Raw genomic sequence first — 19,978 nt, forward strand, 5'->3', positions numbered from 1 at the left:
CCTTTTCAGGTTCTGATATCAAGGTTCTGCTGACTCATAAAAATCCTCTAAAAGGATTCATATACAATTGGTGTTATTTCTGCCGTAAATGTTTAGAAGCATCTACCGGCGAAGTCATCTAGACTTCGAGGTTTTACTGTGTGCTTGGAAAGATCGTTACATTTCCAGATTTAATTTCTTTAATATTGGGCAATTTCGGCGTTTTATTTCTTCTTGTGTCTCCTTTTGTACGTCGTTTTTAAGAAATCATTCTATCTTATCTAAGCTATCAAAATTATTTTTCTGCACAATATCCTCCGAATAGATTTTTTAAAGATATCGCCAGGTCTATACCGATGTTCAATTTCTAATTCCTGTCGTTGGCAATTTGTGTCCCCCATGCCCCTCGATCTTGCTAAAAGTTTATCAATTTTACTAGTCTCTTCAGAGAATAGAATTTGGGCTCTCGATTTTTCTTAAGACGATGTCCTTTTTTTAAGTTTCATTGAATCACGCTCTTCCCTTTATTATCTCGTTCCATCCACATTCTTTGGGTTTAATTTGCTATTTTTTAAAAAACCTTTCGAGACAGATTTCAGCCTCTCCTCTTCTCAGATATTCATTTAAGGTCATAAATTGTCCTCCAAACACTTCGCTTCACGGTACTGATTTAGCTTTAAGTTTTCTTACGTGACATTTTTATGATTATTCCGTTAAAAATATTTTCCAACTCTTACTGGATTTCTTCTTTGACCCTTAAGTTACTTAGATTCATTTCCAAAACATCGAGGGATTTTTCTGGTTATCTTTTTCTTATGAGTTTCTAGCTTAATTCGCTGTAGCCAGAGAGCAAACGTCCACGGTTTAATTCCTTTGAAATTTGTTGGAACTTGCTCTTAAAGCCCCGCAGGTGGTCTCTTCTGATAAGTGTTCCAGGTGTACGTGTTCCAGGTGTACGTGCACGGCTTAGTGCCCTTCGGGTACTGAACATGTGGTCTGTAAACATTGACCAGGTCAAGTTGCTACCCGCATGATCCCATTTGGGTCTCTGTTCGTGTTTTGACAGATTCCTATCAGTTACCCGCAGGGATGTATTCATATCTCTCACTGTGATTATGGATTTTCTTGTTTACCTTTGAGTCCTGTCAGTTTGGGCTTTATGTATTTTAAGGTCATGTTTTCGGGGGCATACAGATTTAGAATTGATATCTTCCTAGCAAATTCTGATCATTTTTTAAATGATGAAACGTCCCTCTTTATCTCAAAGGTAAAGACTTTTATCGAAGTCTCCCGTATCTGATGTTAGGTTACCTGCACCAGCTCAGTCTGGCTACTGCACGATACGTCCTTTTCTATCCTCGTGCTGTCAACCTTGATGTATCTTTATATTTATATTTAAAGACGATTTCTAAGCAACATGAAGCTATTTTTAAAATCCTGTCTGACGATCTCGGTCTTTTCATTGGAACGTTTAGTCCCTTCGCAACTCATGCGATCTGCTGTCTTATACTTGCTTTTTATTTGTTCCATACCTTCCTTTGTATCCCATTTCCTGCTTCTTTGGGATTAATCAGATATCGCTGTTATCGAATTTCGATCCTCCAGGAGCTCGTCGATTCTACATGCTTTTATTATGCCATCGGTGGTTGCCTAGAGATCGTAAAATACATCCTCGACTCACTAGAGCTGACCTTGGGTTGGCTCGTTTCCCTGATGGCCCACGGTGCTTACAACCATTCGGCTCCCCGGACGCTTCTGCCTTTCACGCTGTTTTGCTTTTAGGTCACATACACATAGTCTATGTATAGTATTTAGATGCATCCAGATCTAGAATTGATATCGTCCTATCAAAGCGGCCACTTCTTAAATTATGAAATATCGCTCTCTCTCTCTCTCTCTCTCTCTCTCTCTAGCAATACTCAAACCTCATGAAACAGGATTGTTTTGGTCCACACTAATTTAAACTTCCTCATAAATCTGTCCTTTCCTGCGCTTTCAATCCCCCTCTCTGGTCCCCGGCCTCCTTCTGGGGTCATTTCTCTTTGTCTGGGGAGTCCCCCCAAGTCGTTTCTTCGATGCAGGTCTCCCAGCAGTGAATTCTCCGGGCGTGGGTTTTACCTTCCTGTTTTTCATTGTGATAAAATACACAGAATATAAAATTTGCCGTCTTAGCCATGTGGAGTATACAGTGCAGGGACATTAAGTATCAATGTCACAAGGTTGCGCAGCCGTCACCGCCATGTCCAGATCTTCATCGTCCCAAACACAGACCGTGTCCCCTTTAAACACCCGCTCCCCTCCCCTCCCCCAGCCCCCGGCACCGCCATCCGCTTTCTGTCGCCATGAATCCGATCCCTCCGGGGACCTCACTGAAGTGGAATCACACGGGATTTGTTCTTTTCGCTTTTACTTATCCGAGTATAGTTGATGGGTACAGAACGCCGAGTTGGTGGATATTTTCCTTGAGCACTTTAAAAATATCATTTGGTTTTTATCCTTTCTGTTGACAAGCCAGCCATCGGGGTAACATGCCATCACGCCCTCCTTCCTTCACTGCTCCCGGGACGCGTCCCGCGCCTCCGGACTTCGGCAGTGTTACGCGGATCGGCCTGGGTCTGGTGGACCCTGCCTCTCTCCAGTGGGGTCCGAAGAGCTGCTCGAATCTGTGGCCTGTTGTCTTCCATCATTTTTGGAAGATTATCAGCCACCGAGCGTTCAAAATTACTTGTTCTCCATTGCCTCTCCTCTCCTGACATTTTGCATGCCTTAGAACTTTTAACCGTGTCTCACGCGGTTCATGATGTTTCTAGAAGGATCTTTGTTTCTAGAAGGAACTGTAGAGGGGAGACGATACATTCCCCATAACAGAGTGAGTGGCTCGGGGTAGTAACGGTTCTTGGTATTTGTCCCTAAATTTCCCAGCCGCATGACTGTTTGTGGAACATTCCAGCTGAAAGGGGCCTTGGGTGTCATCTGTTTCTATCCCTCCCCGTTACACCGGGCCCTGAAGGCCCAAGATAGAAAGTAGCTTCTGTGGCTCCGCTGTGAGTTAGGGGCATAGCCATTATGAACCCGGGACCCTAACTCCCACCCCACTTCTGAGCGACAAGCAAAGAAAGGGTCCCTCTGGGATCATCCCAGCAGAAAGAGCCCCCCGCTCCACCTCCACTCCCAGGAAACGGCCACGAAGGTGTCCACCCCACGGGGCTGAGCGGGCTCCTTGTTTCTAGAAGGGCTCGGCCCACGTGCCACGGGGAGGGCCCCAGGCCTCTGGCAGGTGGCCACTCACGCCCTCCTCTCTGTTCTGCGCTGCAGGCTGCGGGAGCACCATCGGGCCACCATCAAGGTCGTCCGGCGCATGCAGTACTTTGTGGCCAAGAAGAGGTTTCAGGTGAGTCCTGCGCTGAGCCCTCTCCTCTGCCCCAGAAGCCCCTCCCGCCCCTGGCGGAGGCTGCGGGGTCGCAGTCCCCTGACACGTCCGAGACCGGACCCCTCACCCACCAGAGACCCTGCGACAGCTTTGTTATCCATCCCTAAGACAGCAGGCCGCTGGAAGGACACGTCCCTCACCTGTCCTGGCCCCTGAGGCCCAGCCCGGAGCCTGGGACACGCACAGAGCCTCTGGAGCTCACTCACCTCTCCCCTGAGTGACGGGCGGATGGCGTGGGCAGGACTCAGAGAGGGTGCAGAGCCTACCCCATCACCTGGGGAGGAAGTGGGGTCCCCCAGACCCCAGAGCCCCATCCCACACCCGCTCAGAGCTCTTGTGCTCCCTCTCCCACCCTATGTGAGTCCTGGCCGTGCTCAGTGTCCCCGGTGGTGGCCGCCGTCACGGCACAAGGCGGGGTCTCCTTGGCTGGGTGAGGCTGGGGCCCACGGGGTTCCATACACTCCCTTCCAGGGGTGAGACTCCAGCAGCAGACCCTCAGCCACCGGAGCCCGAGGCCCGGAGAAGCCGGTTGGCGACAGGCTCAGGCCCTCTCCTTCTACTGGGGGTGGTGCTCGGCCCACGGACAAGGGCCCAGCTCAGCCCTTACTGCATGCAGACTGGTCATCCTCCCTCCAGAAGGCCTGGCCCTTGTGGCATGTGCCGGCTCAGGGCCCCCTCGTCTTTCTCACCTATTGTCCTATGTCATCCTCAATCCCTCCCTGCCAGCCAGAGTGAGGCAGGCTCAGCATCCCATTTCACAGAGGGAGGAGCAGGGCTCAGCATCCCATTTCACAGAGGGAGGAGCAGGGCTCAGCACCCCCGTCTCACAGAGGGAGGAGCAGGGCTCGTCCCTCTTTCTACGACAGAAAAGCTAACACCTGGGTATATTATCACCAGCCTGTCCCTGAGTACCATTTTATGGCTGTCATTTAGCTGAGCGTGTGGAGAGCCAGAGGGTCTGCCCAGAGCCCCATGCCATGCCTGCCCCGTGCCAAACTCGCCTGGTGGATCTTTAGGGGGTAGGGCCCCCTAGACTTCTAGCGCCCGGCCCCTGTAAGCGGGCGGCCTCCAACTCCTCTGCCTGCGGTTCCCGGGATCCAGAACAATGTCACGGAGTTGCCCAAACTCTGCTAAGCTGCCGCACTGACGGCAGAGCCCTGGGCATGTCGGCACGTACCCAGACACCGGAGGGGTCCCCCATCTTTCTGGGAAGGCAGAGGTAGCCATACCCTCAGGCTAGGGTAGCCCCAGTCTCTGGGGTGGCACCCACAAGAAAGGCAGGCCCCAGGCGGGCAGGGAACATGTGTCCCTTGGGCCCCACAGCCGAGACCCAGCCCTGACCCTCCACAGGACCTGAACCTTGTTCTTTCTCGTCCCCTGAGCTGGGCCGGCCCGGCCCCGCCCTGCCTGGCATGCCCTTTGTACCCCAGCAAGAGACGGCCACCCCCCATCCACCCATCAGTGCTGACGAGGCCCGGCGGGGTAGAGGGGTCCTGTGTTCCCACGTGGCTCCACCTTGCAAACGGGGGTGCCAGGCCTCCCGGGCCATCGAAACCTCACTCGGCCAGCCTGCGGCTCCCCGGGCCCCCGGCTCTCGGGCTCCTGGCAGCAGGGCCAGAAATGCGGCTTGAGGTTTCGCTGACGTCATGAGGCGCCTCCTTCCCTTCTGTGGTTTCTGGTGATGGCACCTGAGCCCCGGGGGCACTTGCGGGCTGAGAGCTGGTGCTGAGCCTGGGAACCCGGGGGTCACCTGCTCTGCCCCCACGGCCGCAGGCCTGCTGTGGGAGCAACCCTCTGCCCCGGCAGCCTCGGAGCCCCAGCGGGAGGGGAGGCCTGCCACCCAGAGCAGGCCTGCAGGTCGAGGCGGTCACCTGGGGTCACGTCTGCCTGGGAAGGGCGCGTGGTGGGCCACCTCCCCACCCTGCGGACACTGGGAGCACCTGCCAGCGAGAGGCAGAGCGTGTCCTGGCCCCTGAGGCCCAGCCCGGAGCCTGGGACACGCACAGAGCCTCTGGGGCTCACTCACCTCTCCCCTGAGTGACGGGCGGATGGCGTGGGCAGGACTCAGAGAGGGTGCAGAGCCTACCCCATCACCTGGGGAGGAAGTGGGGTCCCCCAGACCCCAGCACCGGGTGACTGTGTGGCCCTCCCGACCCCCCGGCTGGGCCAGCTCCTCCACGGCCCTCTGAGCACGGGGACTGGTCGCCTGGAAGGCCCAGGGAGGACCTCCTGCTGGCCCAGCCCCCGGGGGCACCCCAGGCACTGCTGCCCTCTGGGCCGGCCTGCCTGCCGCACCACGCGGTGACCTCCTCGAACCCCAAAAGGCCCAGGCGCCTGCACTACGTGCGTCTCGCCGAGCCGGGGGCGCGGAGGGGTGACGCGCATCCTCTGCCCCGCAGCAAGCCCGGAAGCCCTACGACGTGCGGGACGTGATCGAGCAATACTCCCAAGGCCACCTCAACCTCATGGTGCGCATCAAGGAGCTGCAGAGAAGGTGGGCGCGGCCCCGGGGGCCTGGGGCCCGAGCGGGGCCGGGACGGGAGGGGGCGGAAGCATCTGCTGCTCCCCACGTCGAGCCCTCAGCTGCCCCGCAGCTCGGAGCTGCAGGACACTTCACAGCCCGCCCCGCACCTCCCCACCCTGAGCTCGGAGCCGGGGACCCTGACCATGGGGGGCCAGCACGCTCTGGCTTCGGGTTGAAGCCTGGAGAGCTCGTTCGCATGGAAGCAGCACAATCCTGGGGGGACAGGGCTCAAACCAGCTGTGTCCCACAGGGGCTAAGGCCAGAGCTTGGCTCCGTGTGTCACAGGGTCCCAGGGCTCACTGACCCACCACTGCCACGTGAAGCCCACCAGCTCAGGGGCCTGGCCCCACCCGGAAGTGCCCCTCCCGGGCCTGCCTCTCTGAGCATGTCCGAGGTGCCCGCCTGGGGAATTTACGAAGCAGCCATGAGACACTGGGTGGTTCTGGGGTCCTTCCCTGCCCGGGAGGGAGTCTAAGGGGGCTGCCCACCCACTGAGCCCCCTCTCAGCGCCCCCAGGAGCATGAGCCTTGGGCCTGGGAGGCAGCTGGCAGGTTCGTGGGTGGCAGTGGTGGGTGGCCCTGGAGGTGGGCACCCCGGCCACCCTCCCGCCGATAGGCCGGGGGTCCATGTGGTGCCCAGGCCGAGCGTGAGCAGCTCTCCGTTCCCTCCCCAGGCTGGACCAGTCCATCGGAAAGCCCTCCCTCTTCATCTCTGTGTCAGGTGGGTTTCTGCGGCGAGACGCCCGGGCACGGAGTCCGCACTGTGCCCTTCCCTGCCCGCCCGCCTTGCCCGCCATTGGAGCGGAGCACAGGGCCTCTGGAGTGCGTGACAGGGACCGAAGGCCAGGCGGGGACAGGGGACCCCACCCTGAGCGAAGCGGCCCCGATGTGCTTGACGAGGGGCTTTCGGTCCCTGTGAGAGAAGCATGCAGATCTGGGCATGGACTCGGCCTGCACCCTGCTGCGGACGGCTGGGCAGTGGGGCTTGGGGGCCGCAGGGCGAGTGGCCAGCCCAGAACTGGAGGCGCCCTTGGTGCCTGGCTCCGACTCCTCACGGCCTGGGACAGGGCTGTGGGCCACAGCGGGGAGGACAGGGCCAGGCAGGTCCTTGGGGGCTGCCCGAGTTCACGTGGGAGCCACGGCGCCCGCGGGGGCCGGGGCGGCAGGGGCGGCAGGCAGTGGGGCGCATCCCCCCCTCCTGTCCCCGGCACCCCAGTCACGGGGCTGGGAAGAGTGGATCAGGGGGGAGTCTTGCCCTCCAGCCCCCAACCCCACCCGCCACCTCCCGAAGTTCTTGCCACAGAAATGCTCCCTGGAGCTCGCGGGTCCAGGCCTCTTGCGCCCCAACCGCCTCGCCCACACCCCCGTCCCCGGGCCCAGTCGGGGTGCCGTGCCCCGCGCTGCCAGCACACACCCCTGATTTCCACGCTTCGCCCCACAGAGAAGAGCAAGGACCGTGGCAGCAACACCATCGGCGCCCGTCTGAACCGAGTGGAGGACAAGGTAGGCCGGGCGGGCGGCGCGGCCGTGGGGACCGACTGCTCGGCGCCTCCCCACCAGCTCCGCGCAGGCGGGGCCTGAGCGCACGCGGGGCTCCGTCCTCCCTCCTCCCTTCTGCACTCAGGGTGCACACGCGACGCCAGGGCCCCCTGAGGGGGGCTCGTGTCCGCTCCACTCCGCTCGGCTGGCCGTCGGTCCCATGGGTCGAAGTCCAGGCCAGGCTGGTTTCTCGGCCTCTGATGAATGGCGTCTTCACTGGCAAGAGGCACCCAGTGCCCACAGGTCCTCCGTGGAGTGGCCGTGGGCCCCAGGCCCCTCCACTGCCCGGTCCCGACTATGCTGGGGGGTATGGGGCGTCGGCCGAGGCCCTGCCAGGCATCCAGGGGGGAGATGGGTGCCTGCACTCCGGGGTGCTGGTCCCCCGGCCACCGGCAGGCCCCCTGTCCCGCCAGGCGCGGGGCCCTGTCAGGCGCCTTCCCAGGATGCCCTGGGAGCCGAGGGGCGTCTGGGCGGGGAGGGCGGCCCGAAGGCTCCGTGGTCTGCCGCGGGTGGTTATCTTGCCGAATAGCTCGTAGGGCGACGTGGACTTTATCTAAAAGTTGCTGGGAGGCTAAAAATAGAGGGCTTTCGGTTGGGCAGGGAGCGCGGCTGCCCGTTTCCCTGGCAACACCTGGCTCCGGCCCATGCCGTCCATCCGCCGCAGCTGGGCAGACGGGGGGCGGGGGGAGCGTGGCTGCACCCCACCCTGGGCCCCACCCCACCTCACCTGCACGGTCTGCCTGGCCTGCGCCGGCCGCGGTCCGTGGCATCAGCGGCGAGATGGAAGCCGGCGTCCAGGTGCCCGCTCGGGCCCTCGCTTCGGGCCTGGCCCGCCAGACAGCCGTGCCCTGACCCCGCCGGAGGGCCCGGGCCCGGCCGCCAGCTCAGGCCTGAGCAGGGCTGGTGCCCCGCCTTCCACCACAGACAGCCCAGTGGGACTGTCTGGCAGGGCAGGCGGGGAACTGAGCGTGGGAGAGGTCAGCCCACCAGGCCGGCCGGGCCCGGGCTCTGCCACTCAGGTGGACGTGACATGTCCTTGGCCTTTGGTCTCCATGCTCGGGGCCAGAGACACGCGTGGGCACCCCCTGTGAGCCACGGCAGGCAGCCGCGCCCAGGAGGGCAGGCCGGGCACCCTGCGTAGGAGGCAGAGGTGGACCTAGGTGGACCCCGCACCGAGCCCCAAGTCCCGCCCGGGAGCAGGCTTGGCCACGGCACCTTCTGCTGACCGGCCCCCGCCGCCGGCCGGACTCGTGGGGCACCTGGGCTCCCGAGTCTGGAAGCTGCCTCTCTGCCCCCCGCTCCCAGATGCTCTGCCCCCCTCACTCCTCCCCAGGCAAGAGCTATGGGGACCCAAGAACCAGGACACAGTCTCCAGTCAGCCGACATCGGTGCGGTGGGCTGAGGTGGGGCCAGCGCTGGCCTTGGGGTACCAAACGATGCGCCCACATTTCTTCAAATCAGAACAACAAAGGCGAGCATCTCCCAGAGCCCCCGAGCCCTGCGCGCAAGGTCTGGGGACGAAGCCCCGGCCTGGCTGGCCCGGTGGTTAGGATTCCAGGACACTAGTCTGCGTGCAGCTTAGGGAGACAGGTCTGTGCCACCCACAGAGGTGGGGTCGCCTGCCTGGCCTTGGTGGTGAGCCCGGCCACCCCGCATGCCGAGCCTCAGCTCCCTGTCCACCAGGCGCCCTCGGAAGGCGCTGGGCCCAGGCGGAGGCGGGGGCGGCGCCGGCTCAGTCAGCCCAGCCCCTCCCCTGTGCTGACCGGTGCCCCCCCTTGGGGACAGACCCTGGGAAAGGGCCTCGCCAGGCCCGGAGGGCACAGTGGCACGTCCTGGGCCCCACGTTATCGCACTTATCACTGCGGCCATCGTCATCATGCCCATAAACAGCCCCGCACAGCCCTGCTGTCTGCGGGAAGCGGGGGCAGGAAGTCCGGCAGCCGCCCGGCCCTCAGAGGCCCAGCAGGCGGGAGCGGTGGCAGTGCCAGCAGACCGCCACCCCAGCCGGAGCCCCTTCCCCACCCCGCCTGGCTGGCCTGGCCGGAAAGGAGGCCGGCCCCGGCTGTGGGAGCCGGGGGTCCGGCCCCCACTGCTTCCTCGCTCAGATCAGGCCCTCAGCCATGACCGTGACAGGGTCCATCCCAGGCCGGCTCGCTTAGCTGCAGGACGGGGGGCTGCAAGAGGACTAGGGAGGGGCCTTCGGGGCTCACGGCCACTGGCCCCCACTCTTGGGAGCAGGCCGTTCTGAGGGTCAGGGGCCTGGGTGTCCCCTTGCAGAGGGTAGCCAGGCAAGGCCAGTGCAGCCTGGAGCACCCTTCTCCCTGTGTCTGGGCCGGGGCCACATGGCAGAGGACGGCCCCATGCACTTCCCTCGCTTATCAGCGGGGTGCCTCCGCTCCCACCTCTGGGATCCCCATTCCCGGGGCACCTCGTACCCCTGTCCCAGGCTCGGCAGTCCCCTCAGCCCCGCTGCACCCTGGGGCTGCAGAGCAGAAGCCGCATCCCCCCGCCCCCCGCAGCCCTCACCCCCGGGCCCCGCTGCAGACACCCGGAGCCCTCCTTCCGCTGTGCGGGGGAGGCTGTGACAACTGTGCTTCTGGTCCCCAGAGGCCCAGAGTCGCCGCTCACTCTCCCACGTTGCCCTGTTTATCCTGGAAAGGACTGTTATTTGTCCAAATGAGTCCTCCTTTACAGGTGGGGAAACTGAGGCTCAGAAAGGGTGAGCAGTGAGGCGAGGTCACGCAGCTGGTTAGGTGAAGAGCCGGTCCCCACGGAGGCCCCAGACCGGTGGGGGAGATGAGGCGGAGGGACACGAGAAACCAGGTCTGCAGCCTAAGGCCACGTGTGAACACGGAGGGCCGAGGCGGGGGCTGGGCCGGGAGGCGGGGATTTGCTCAGTGGTCGGTGGTCGGCGGTCGGCGGCCGGTGGTCGGGGGCGGCACAGACGGGGCAGTCGCGCCTCCCCAGGCCCTGGCACGGGGGCCCTGAGGACGAACGCGGGCCCTGCCCAGCCCCCGGCCTGGGCTTCTCTGGGCCGCTCTGCTGGCGGGGGAGGCAGGCGTCCCCGGGCCCTCTGGGGGCCAGATGGCGGAGGCCTCTCTGGCCTCCCGCCCCCGCGTGCGTTCCTAGCTAGTCCCCGGCCTGCTGCGGTGTTTTCGTGAGCCCTGTTTATTTTGCAAGCTCAGCTCATACTGCTTTTGCTGATATGAGGCACACAGTGGGCTGGGAGGGTTTCTTTCTTCTCTGTGTTTGCCGGAAACGTCCATGGCTCAGAGCCGGATACAGGGAAGTCCTGGGTTTGCAGGCCCCAGTTCAGAGGGCGTGGGTGGGAAGGGACCCCCACCACCTAACACTCCTTCCCACCATGTCCAGCCCGGGACCCCCACCGCCCAGCTGCCCGGACCCCACCTCCCCTTGGCCCAGGCAGGCCCGGCAGCCCAGGAGCTGGGGGCCCCCCCCGACACCTCCTTCCTCTCAGCCCCTCATCCCAGAGGGGCTCCTCCACCCACCCGAGCCTGCAGAAGGACCCCAAGGAACAGCCGTCCCCACCGAACCCCGGGCCGGCCCCCCGAGCTCCTCCGCCTCAAGCAGTGCCCCGTCCTCCGTGGGTCAGCCTTTATGATCTGGCACTGAGATGGGTTTCCAGCGGCGGTGCCTCTGCGGCCTCCAGCCCCTCCCCCGCCCGTCACGTTGTATATTATTTCTTAAACACCACTGAAATCCCCGGGCTAATATTGTCTTTGGAATGTTTGCGTCAATATTTATGCGTGACAGACATGCTTAACAGAGCACCCTCCGCTGTCCTCGTGGGCTTCGTGCCGAGCGCATGTGGGTCTGGCAGGATGAGCTGAGAAGCGTTTCCTCGTTTCTCTGTGTTCTGGGATGTTTTGTGTAGGATTAAGATTTTTATCCCTTGCGTGTTGTGCAAAATGTGTTTGCAGAGACATCTCGGCCTGGCGTTCTCTTCGTGGGAAAACTTTTAACTCTGACTTCGGGTCTCGAATGGTTGTCTCTTCTCGGGTCCGTTTGGATAAGCCGCGCGCTCTGCTAATTTGTACATTTTTGACCTTAGCGTTCAAACGCGTGGGCGTTTATCACGTTGAGGTCTGTATCAACAGCATCGAGCCCCGTCCTCACCGCTACCGTATTATGGGTGTCTCTTGTTTTCCCGTTGGTCAAATTTGCCAACTATTTGCCAATTTTCTTAATGTCCACAAGGAATTTCTGCCCTTGTCGCTTTGTTACGGGTTTTGTTTTGACATTCCCGTCTCTCTAGATTCTTCCATTCGCTTGGCTTGAATATATTGCTTGCTCTAACTTCTCAGGTCGGATAATCACTTCTTTTCAGATTTTCTAGATGCCGCTCGAAATCACATCTCCCCCCCAGCTGTGGTATGTAGTACGTACTTGGAATGTTCATTCCCTTGTAGATTTTCCTAACGTCCGTTACGACCTCTTGTTTTTTCCCAGTGGCTATTTACCAACGTGACTTCTGTGTTGCAGAGGTGAGAGCTTTCTAATGTGACTGCTCTGTGGCCAGGGAAAGTGATCCGTATGCTGTCAGTCCTGTGAAACCTTCTGGAATATGTTGTATGGCACAGTACGCGCTCGATTTTCGTGATTGTACCTTCTGCACCCGACTGCCGGGTGTATTCTGAAGTCGTTGGGTGCAGTGTTGTGTTTAATGTCTGTTAGGACAAGGTGGTTAATTGTCTTGTTGAAATCTATATTCCGACTGGAATAATTTTGTCTACTGGATCTATCATTACTGAGAAATACCTTAAAATTCCCACTATCGTGGATATTTTTCTAGTTTTCCTTATGTTTCTATGAAGTTTTGCTTTACACACTTTTAGATCTTATAATTAGGTACACATATACTCAAATTTTTATACATTCACTACTGGGTTTAATGGTTTATAACTATGTAATACCTTCTTTAACTCAAGTAGTGTTTTTCGCCTTACAGTCTATTGTCATTGCCATACACACTTAATTTTGTTTATACGTCTTTTTTTCCAAAGCTTTATCGAGGTATAATTTACGCCATAAAATTTATTTAATTTATGCCCTAAAATTCTCCCAATGTAAACGTACAACAAATTTTAGTAAATTTATAGTTCGATGTGCGACCATCATCAAAACTAAGATTTAGAACATTTTCAACCTGTCCTGCCCCCTCCCCCCAAAGAAGTTCCCTCAGTTCCGTTTGGAATTACTGTCAACTCTCGCCCACGGCCACAGTCAGTCACCGCTCCACTTTCTGTGTCTGTGCCCTTAAATTTCTATGAGGCTGGAAATGTGCCTTCTCCGGGTATGTCCTACAAATGGAATCGGACAATACGTGCTGTTTGTGTTCAGCCTTTTTCACACGGCGAGGGTCATCCGTGCCTCCCCACGCCTCTCTCCCTTCCGTGATGCTATTCAGAACTCGGCTGTGTGGCTCGGCCACGTTCTGGGTGCCCCTTTGCCAGTTGATGGACATTTGGATCGCTTCCAGTCTGGGGCCCCTTGTGGGCACTGCTGCTGTGAACTTTTATCTACAAGTGTTTGTACAGACGTGCGTTTTCTTTCCTCCTGGTTCGGTGCCTACGCTTGGGAATGATGGGTCGTGTGGTGAGTTTCTGTTTAACTTGCTAAAACACGTCTCGACTGTTTTCCCAAAGGGTCCGAACCACCTCGATTTCCCACCAGTCACGTGCGGGGGTCCCACTGTCCCCAGTCGCCTCACAAACGCAGGGGACCGTGGGCCTTTTTCATCTCGGCCATTCTCTCGAGTGTGTAATGGTGTCTCATTGTGGGTTCGATTTGCATTTCCGTAATCGCTAATGGTGTTGGACAACTTTTCATGTGCTTATTAGCCATTCATAGTCTTCCTTCGTGAAATGTTTATTCAACTCTCTTGCCGATTTTCTAATTAAGTAGTTTGTTCTGTTATTCAGTTGTAAGAGTTGTTTATAGGTCTGGGTACAAGTCCTTTACGAGATACATGACTTGCAAATATTCCCTCCCATTCTGGGGCCGTCTTTTCATTTACTTAATCGTGTCTTTTAAAACACAAAAGTTTTCAATTTTAATGAAGTCCAATTTATCTTTTCTTGTATGGCGCCCACGCTTTTAATGTTGTATCTAAGAGCTCTTTGCCTAATCCAAGGCCGTGAACACTTTTTTCTATGTTTTTCTTCTCGAAGTTCTATAGCTTTAGCTTGCACATTTTGGTCTATGATTTACTCTGAGTTAATTTGGGGGTGTGGTTTGAAGTGAAGTCTGAGATAAGTTTTTTTGTTTCGGTTTGGTTTGTTTTGCTTCGCTTATAAACATCCAATGGCCTTAGCGCCTTTTGTTGAAAAGACCATCTCCCCACAATCACCCATCAAATCGTCACGGCACCTGTGTCAACAATCAGCTGAGCATAAATATGTGGGTTTATTTCTGGATTCCCAATTCTGTTCTATTGGTCTGTATGCCCATCTTTAAATCTGCATCACACTATCTTAATGATTGTAGTTTCATCGTAAGATCAGGGAGTGTAAGTCTTCCAACTTTGTTCTTCTTTGTCAAATTGCTTTGCCCATTTTAAGTCCTATGAATTTTTGTATGAATTTTAGAATCACCTTCTCAACTTCTACTAAAAAAAAAAAAAAAAACACAAAAAACACAAAAAACAAAAAAATCAAACCTCCTGGGATTTCAATAGGAGTTTTGTTGACTTTATAGGTCCATCTGGAAAAAATTAACATCTTACCAATATCGAGTCTTCTAGTTCATGAACATGGTATGCCCTTCCATTCATTCACTCTGCTTTCGTTTCTTCCGGTGGTGTTTTGTACATTTCAGTGTACGAATCTTACCCATCTTTTGTTAAATTTACTCCTGAATATTCTGTTATTTTTCTCACTATAGTTAATGGAATCGTTTTCTTAATTTTATTTTCGAATCGTTCGTTACTAGTATTTAAAAATAAAATTTCTTTGTACTATCAAGGTAAACCATGACATCGCTGTTGTTATTTTTAGCAAATTTTCTTGTTATTGATTCCTTAGGGTTTCTTACACGTAGAGTTATGTCATGTGTGAAAAAAGACAGTTTTACTTTTTCCTTCCAACCTGGTTGACTTTAACTCCTTTTTTTTTTTTTTTTTTTAACTTGCCTAATTATACTGGCTTCAACTTCCAGTAACATGTTGACTGGAAGAGCCCAGGGAAGACACTTACAGGGAAAAATGTTCAGTCGTGCACCACGGGGTGTGACATCGGCCGAGAGTTTCCCGCGGGTGCTTTCGATCAGTTTAAGAATGTTTCATTCTGCTCCTGTGGGTCGGAGCTCTTCTCGGGCAGGGATGTTGTGCTTTCTCAAGGGCCCATTCTGCATCTTCAGAGATGATCGCCTTAGTCTATTAATCTGGTATAAGACATGAATTGTTTTGGGGGTGTTAAACCACATGCCTTTCCCACTTGGTCCTGCTGTACAATCTCTAAAACGTTGCTGGATTTGGTTTGTTAATATTTTGTTAAGAATGTTTATATCTGTAGTCATAAAGAATGTTGATCTGTAGTTTTCTTGTGTGTGTGTGGTGTTTTTTTTTTTTTTTTTTTTTTTTTGCTTTGACTTTTAACTCTGTCAGGTTTTAAAATTCTTTTTAGTCCTAAATACACATTTTAGGTGACTTTTATAAACACTACATGATTGAGTTTTTTTTTTAACCATTTGATACGTTTGTACTTAATGTAATTTCTAATGAATTTGGGTTGATTTCTAGCAGTGTGTTTTGCGCTTTCCATTTGTCCTAAACTTTTTAATGTTCATTTTAGTCCTCTTCCTCACCTCGTGCTGGATCGATGATTATTTCTCGTTTCATTTCTCCATCGATCAGCTTCAAATCTATACATCGCCTTTCTTGTAAACGTGAACCTAGAACGTTTTAAATGGCCCCATTATAGCAGATTCACCCACATCCAGAATAACATAAGGACCTTAGACCACTTTAGCTTCAGTCACTCTCCTGTCGACTGCTTTGTCGTGGTATATTTTAGTTCAATTATATTTATTTTTAACCCAATAATTTATAATTAGTAGCATTTTTTACAACCAACATGTGTTTACATTTGTCCAGCTATTTGCTTCTGTCGCTCACAAATGATTTTTTATCTCAGGTCTTACGTCTGGGCTCACTTTTTTTCTGGCCGAAGGATCCATTAGAATTTCCTTCAGCGAAAATCAAAGTCTCTCCAATTTTATTTGTTTTAGAATGACTTTTTTTACTGCTAGAAAGTATTCCCACTGGGTATAAAATCCTGGGCCCTACGTTCCCAAAATGATTTTCTCTCAGCGCGTCAAAACTGTGGTCCTCCTGCTCTATGGCTTCCCCTGCCACCGCTGAGAGCGAAGGTCAAGCCGAGTCGCCGCTCCCGGAGGGTGACCGCTCTCTTCTCTCCCGCCGCCCTCGAGGTCTTCCCTTTGACCTTGGTGTTCTGCATTGTCGCCATGAGGTGTTAAGGAAAGGTCTTTCTGTTCTGTCTGCTTGCGGTTCAGCGGGTTCCTTAATCTGTGGTTGGCTGTCTAGTGTCAGTTCTGGATTTCTCTCCGCCACCTCGTCTTCGGATTCCACTTCCACTCATTATCTCCTTCTGGAATTTTCATGAAACGTGCGTTAGACCATCCTCGTCCCCTCCATGTCTGTCTGTCTGTCTGTCTCTCTCTCTCTTCATTGTTAGAGTCAGGAGTCAGATGCAGTCTGTAAGGCATCACAAATCATAAAAAGAATTTAGGCTGCATTCAGCATAACGAAAAGACAATCTGAGGAGGCCACAGCCTTGTGAAAACATTCGTCCCCTCCATGTCTCCTAATCACGCTTTTTAAAATCACTTTGTTCCAGTCTACGGCCACGCCACCCTGAACGAGCCCGATCCCGTCTGATCTCGGGAGCTAAGCAGGGTCGGGCCTGGTCAGTACTTGGATGGGGGACCACCAAGGAAGACCGGGTGCTGTAGGCGTAAAAAATTAAAAAATAAGGGATTGTAAGCTGACAAGGTCCTTGCCATCTGTGAGGTCAACCAAGGGTTGCCTCGCCTAAAAAGATTAAAAAAAATTAAAAAATAAAAAATACATCACTTCGTTTCTCTGTACTGTATTGTGGAGAGTGTCATCTGATCCATCTTCTGATTCACTAATTATTTCTTTAACCGTATCTATTCTGCTATTAAATCTGTTCAAAGAATTTTCACTTTCAATTATGTTTTCTATTTGTGGAAATTTTATATGGTTCTTATTCATACTTGATAGATCTTTTTATAGTATCTTTCTCTTCACTTGTATATTTAAACTTCAAAAAAAAAATCTCGAAGCGATTGAACGTGGCCGTTTTCTATTGAGTTCCTGTGAATTCTGGTATCTGCAGTCTTTGCAAGTCGGCCTCTCTGGTTTTTTTTTTCCCTCCCCTGCTGTCATTCATGGTGTTTCATTCCCTTTGAGGGTTTTCTTTTTTTAAATCACAAGTTTACACATGTTAGAATTTATCTGTGGGAATCTTTGAGGCCTAGTGCGGAGACGAGGTCCTCGGGGAAGATCCAGGGTTGCTTCGCCCCGTTTGCTGTACGCGCGGGAGCGCTGCCACCCTGGACTTTAAACTCTAGGCTCCAAGAGCTCCAGACCACCCAGGCGGTGTGCGTTTGGGCTTTGAAGCCGAGAATGTGCAAGCTCGTGGATGTGATTTCTCAGGGCGAACAGCGTTCCTTCCGTTCCTTAGCGACAAGGCAATTTGCTTTACAGTCCTTTCGGGGAGTTATTTCTCATTGATCCTCACGCTGAACGGAGAGCATGCTGGGAACACGGCCCCAGCTTCAGGCAGGGCTCCGCCGTGAGACGTCCCACCCCGGGCAGGCCTGGGCTTGGATGCCTCGCCATCCATCACCCATGAAGCTATGAAAACCGAAGCTTGAGTTTACTCGGTTCGTCAAACGCCTGCGGGGCACCTCTTTCTTCTGTGGGTTCCACTTTCGCTGAGTGTTCAGCCTCTCACCCCGCCTTGTTTCCTGGTTAGCTCGTCAGTGCCAGTGAGTGTCCCTCTCCGACACGTGATCACGTAGAGCAGACAGAGACGGGATGTTGAAGACGGGGTTTTTCTGGGCGGCCTGGGTCTCATGGCTGCTATGGCCCCGGTTCCTGTCCTGGTTCCTGACCCTTCTGGGTTCCGTCACCCCGTGCGGATTGGGCATTGAGAACATGTCTCATTCGCGTCGGTCCCTTGGGTCTTAGTCATAAGTGGGTCTAGCGCTAGGACTCGAGGGCATCTGGGCTGGACCACCGGCCCTCGGAAGCCTGGCCTGAGGGGGGACCCTCTTCCAAGCCCCGCGTCCCTCGGAGAGGAAAGACTCCCCCACTAACTGGAGAGGTTGTATGTGATTCACAGCACCCATGGTATTTACTATCCAGCCCTTTCAGAAAAGTCTGTCAACCTTTGCTCTTGGCCAGCGATGTCCAGCAGAAAGACAGTGGCAGCCACGCATGTGATCATAAATTTTCTAATAGCCGTATTTAAAAAAATTAGAAGACAGAGTAAATTCATTGTAATACTATATTTTATTTAACCCAACAGATCGAAAATGTTATTATTTCAATATGAAATCGATATTAAAAAAAATTATTGAGATGGTCAACCTTTTCTTCAAAAGCTAGTGTGTTTTGCACGTACGGCACACCCCGAATCGGATGCTGCTTCCGTAAGAACTACCTGGTCTGCATTCAGATATCATAAAATTTATAGTGAAAAAAAGGAGGTTCTCACACCTGAGCCATTCCAAACAGAGTTTTCCAGGGGCTGAATTGGGGATCTGTATTTCAATTTGAATTTGTTAAAATTAAATTAAAAGTCAGTTCCTCGGTCTCGCGGGCCACATTTCACGTGCTGTGTCGGCAGACGGGGCAGCCGGGGCTGGCGGCTTCGGGCTGCCATGTCCCCACAGGGCCAACCCCACAGGGCGAGCGGAGCCTGACGCGGGGCAGAGGAGGGGGGCTGGGTGGAGGGCGGCATCTTTGTGCCCTGGCACCCCCTCCTCCCCTCGTTCCCCCTCGCAGACCCCTCCTGGGCTCCCATTCTCCAGAAGCTTCCCTGAATCCCCTCCCTGGAGCCCCAGAGCACATGGCCCAGGCCTCCCGAGGCCCCTGAGACCCGTCCGCCCGCAACTCTGGTTCTTAACACCCACGTCTGTCTCCCTCCGGCCTCGGCGTCCCTGCCCAGGCTCTCGGGGGACCGTCGGGAGCAGCGCGGGCTGTGAGGCTGCGTTTCCGCTGTCCCCAGAGCAAGGCCACCTCAGACTCCACGGAGCACCTCACACCGGCTCAGGCTGGTCACATCAGAAAGCCAGGCGGCCTCCTCAAACGGGCACCGCGGGCCCTGCCCCCCACTCCAGCCTTCTGCCCAGCCCCCACTTCCCTCTGCCCGCCCCCCAACACTCCTCTCTTTGCTGGTGAGCTGCTCTTGAGTGACACGGGCCGTAAGCAGGCGAAGGCGTGGGGCTCCGCCTGATCAAAGGGCCCCCTTCAGAAGCCGTCATTAGTTGCTATTCTGGGAACTGGTTATTTTAAGGTTCGTGTATTTTTTCTTTCCTGAGGAGCCGACTTAGTGGATGGCGAGGTCCTGAGGTGCTGGCTCTTCAGTCAAACCACACAAGCCCTGTTTTGTCTAGGGTTTCAAAGATAAACCTATAATGGAAGCGCCAGTCGGCGCTGAGCGCCGCCACCCCCATTCCTGGGCGGGGGACCCCACACCCTTCACGCGCCGAGGCTCGATGGCCCCGGGATGGGGCTGCCGCGCTCCCGGACGGAGCCCCACATCGAGCCCGTCGGGCCTGGAAGCCAAGCGGGCCTTGTCGCGGCCAGGGCAGCCCCCGAGACCCTGCCCGGGGCCTGGCTCGGGAGGCGTCTTCTGATGGACGCAGGGCCCGGCTTTGGCCAGCGCGGGAAGATGCCCGCCCTCCCCAGTAGCCAGGGGACGCACGCTGACAGCGACATCTAAGAAAATGATAAGGCCTCGTGCCAGCACGGGGAGCGCGAGCAGGCACCCTGTCCGCCGCAGGCGGGCTGGGAATTTCCGAAGTCACAGAGCTCGGGGAAGGGGGTCTGGCCGGGTCTGTCTGCTCACATTGAAACGACACGCACTCTCGATCCGGCAGCTCCGCCTCCACAAAGGAAGCGCCAGGTCGGGATTTACGTGCGGGGACGCTCGTCCCACCCCAGTCTGTAACAGCGAGAACCAGGAGCCACTTGGGTGTGGTGAGAATTGAGTCGATGGAGACACCGCCCAGGTGTGGGACGCTGCACCTGACCGCGTCAGCTGCTCTGGGGGACACCTGTGACGAGCTGCTAAGTTAGAAACCTCAGACGCCAAACCGGGGATCCCAGTTTTATGAAACCGCACGGCCGAGGCAGCAATGGGAGGGCGGCGAGGCCCGGCCCAGCCCGGGGGCGCTGGCAGGGTCCGGGCGGTGGGCAGCTGTGCGCGATCCCGC

The 19,978-nt window shown here is 55.4% G+C and overlaps 1 protein-coding gene and 1 pseudogene across 3 annotated transcripts in view; both read left to right on the forward strand.

The window, feature by feature from the left end:
* Positions 1–19,978, forward strand: part of KCNQ1 (potassium voltage-gated channel subfamily Q member 1) — a 277,750-nt gene that overhangs the window by 206,409 nt on the left and 51,363 nt on the right. For all 3 annotated transcript variants that reach the window (XM_039840329.1, XM_039840326.1, XM_039840327.1), the window contains 4 exons: positions 3,295–3,370; positions 5,809–5,903; positions 6,607–6,653; positions 7,374–7,435. In XM_039840329.1, the coding sequence (XP_039696263.1) occupies positions 3,295–3,370; positions 5,809–5,903; positions 6,607–6,653; positions 7,374–7,435 (280 nt within the window). The remainder of the gene's footprint in view (positions 1–3,294; positions 3,371–5,808; positions 5,904–6,606; positions 6,654–7,373; positions 7,436–19,978) is intronic.
* LOC120584882 (uncharacterized) lies at positions 16,347–16,465 on the forward strand (annotated as a pseudogene).

The sequence above is a fragment of the Pteropus medius genome, unplaced genomic scaffold (genome assembly GCF_902729225.1).
Source record: "Pteropus medius unplaced genomic scaffold, Ma_sr-lr_union100, whole genome shotgun sequence".
NCBI lineage: Eukaryota > Metazoa > Chordata > Mammalia > Chiroptera > Pteropodidae > Pteropus > Pteropus medius.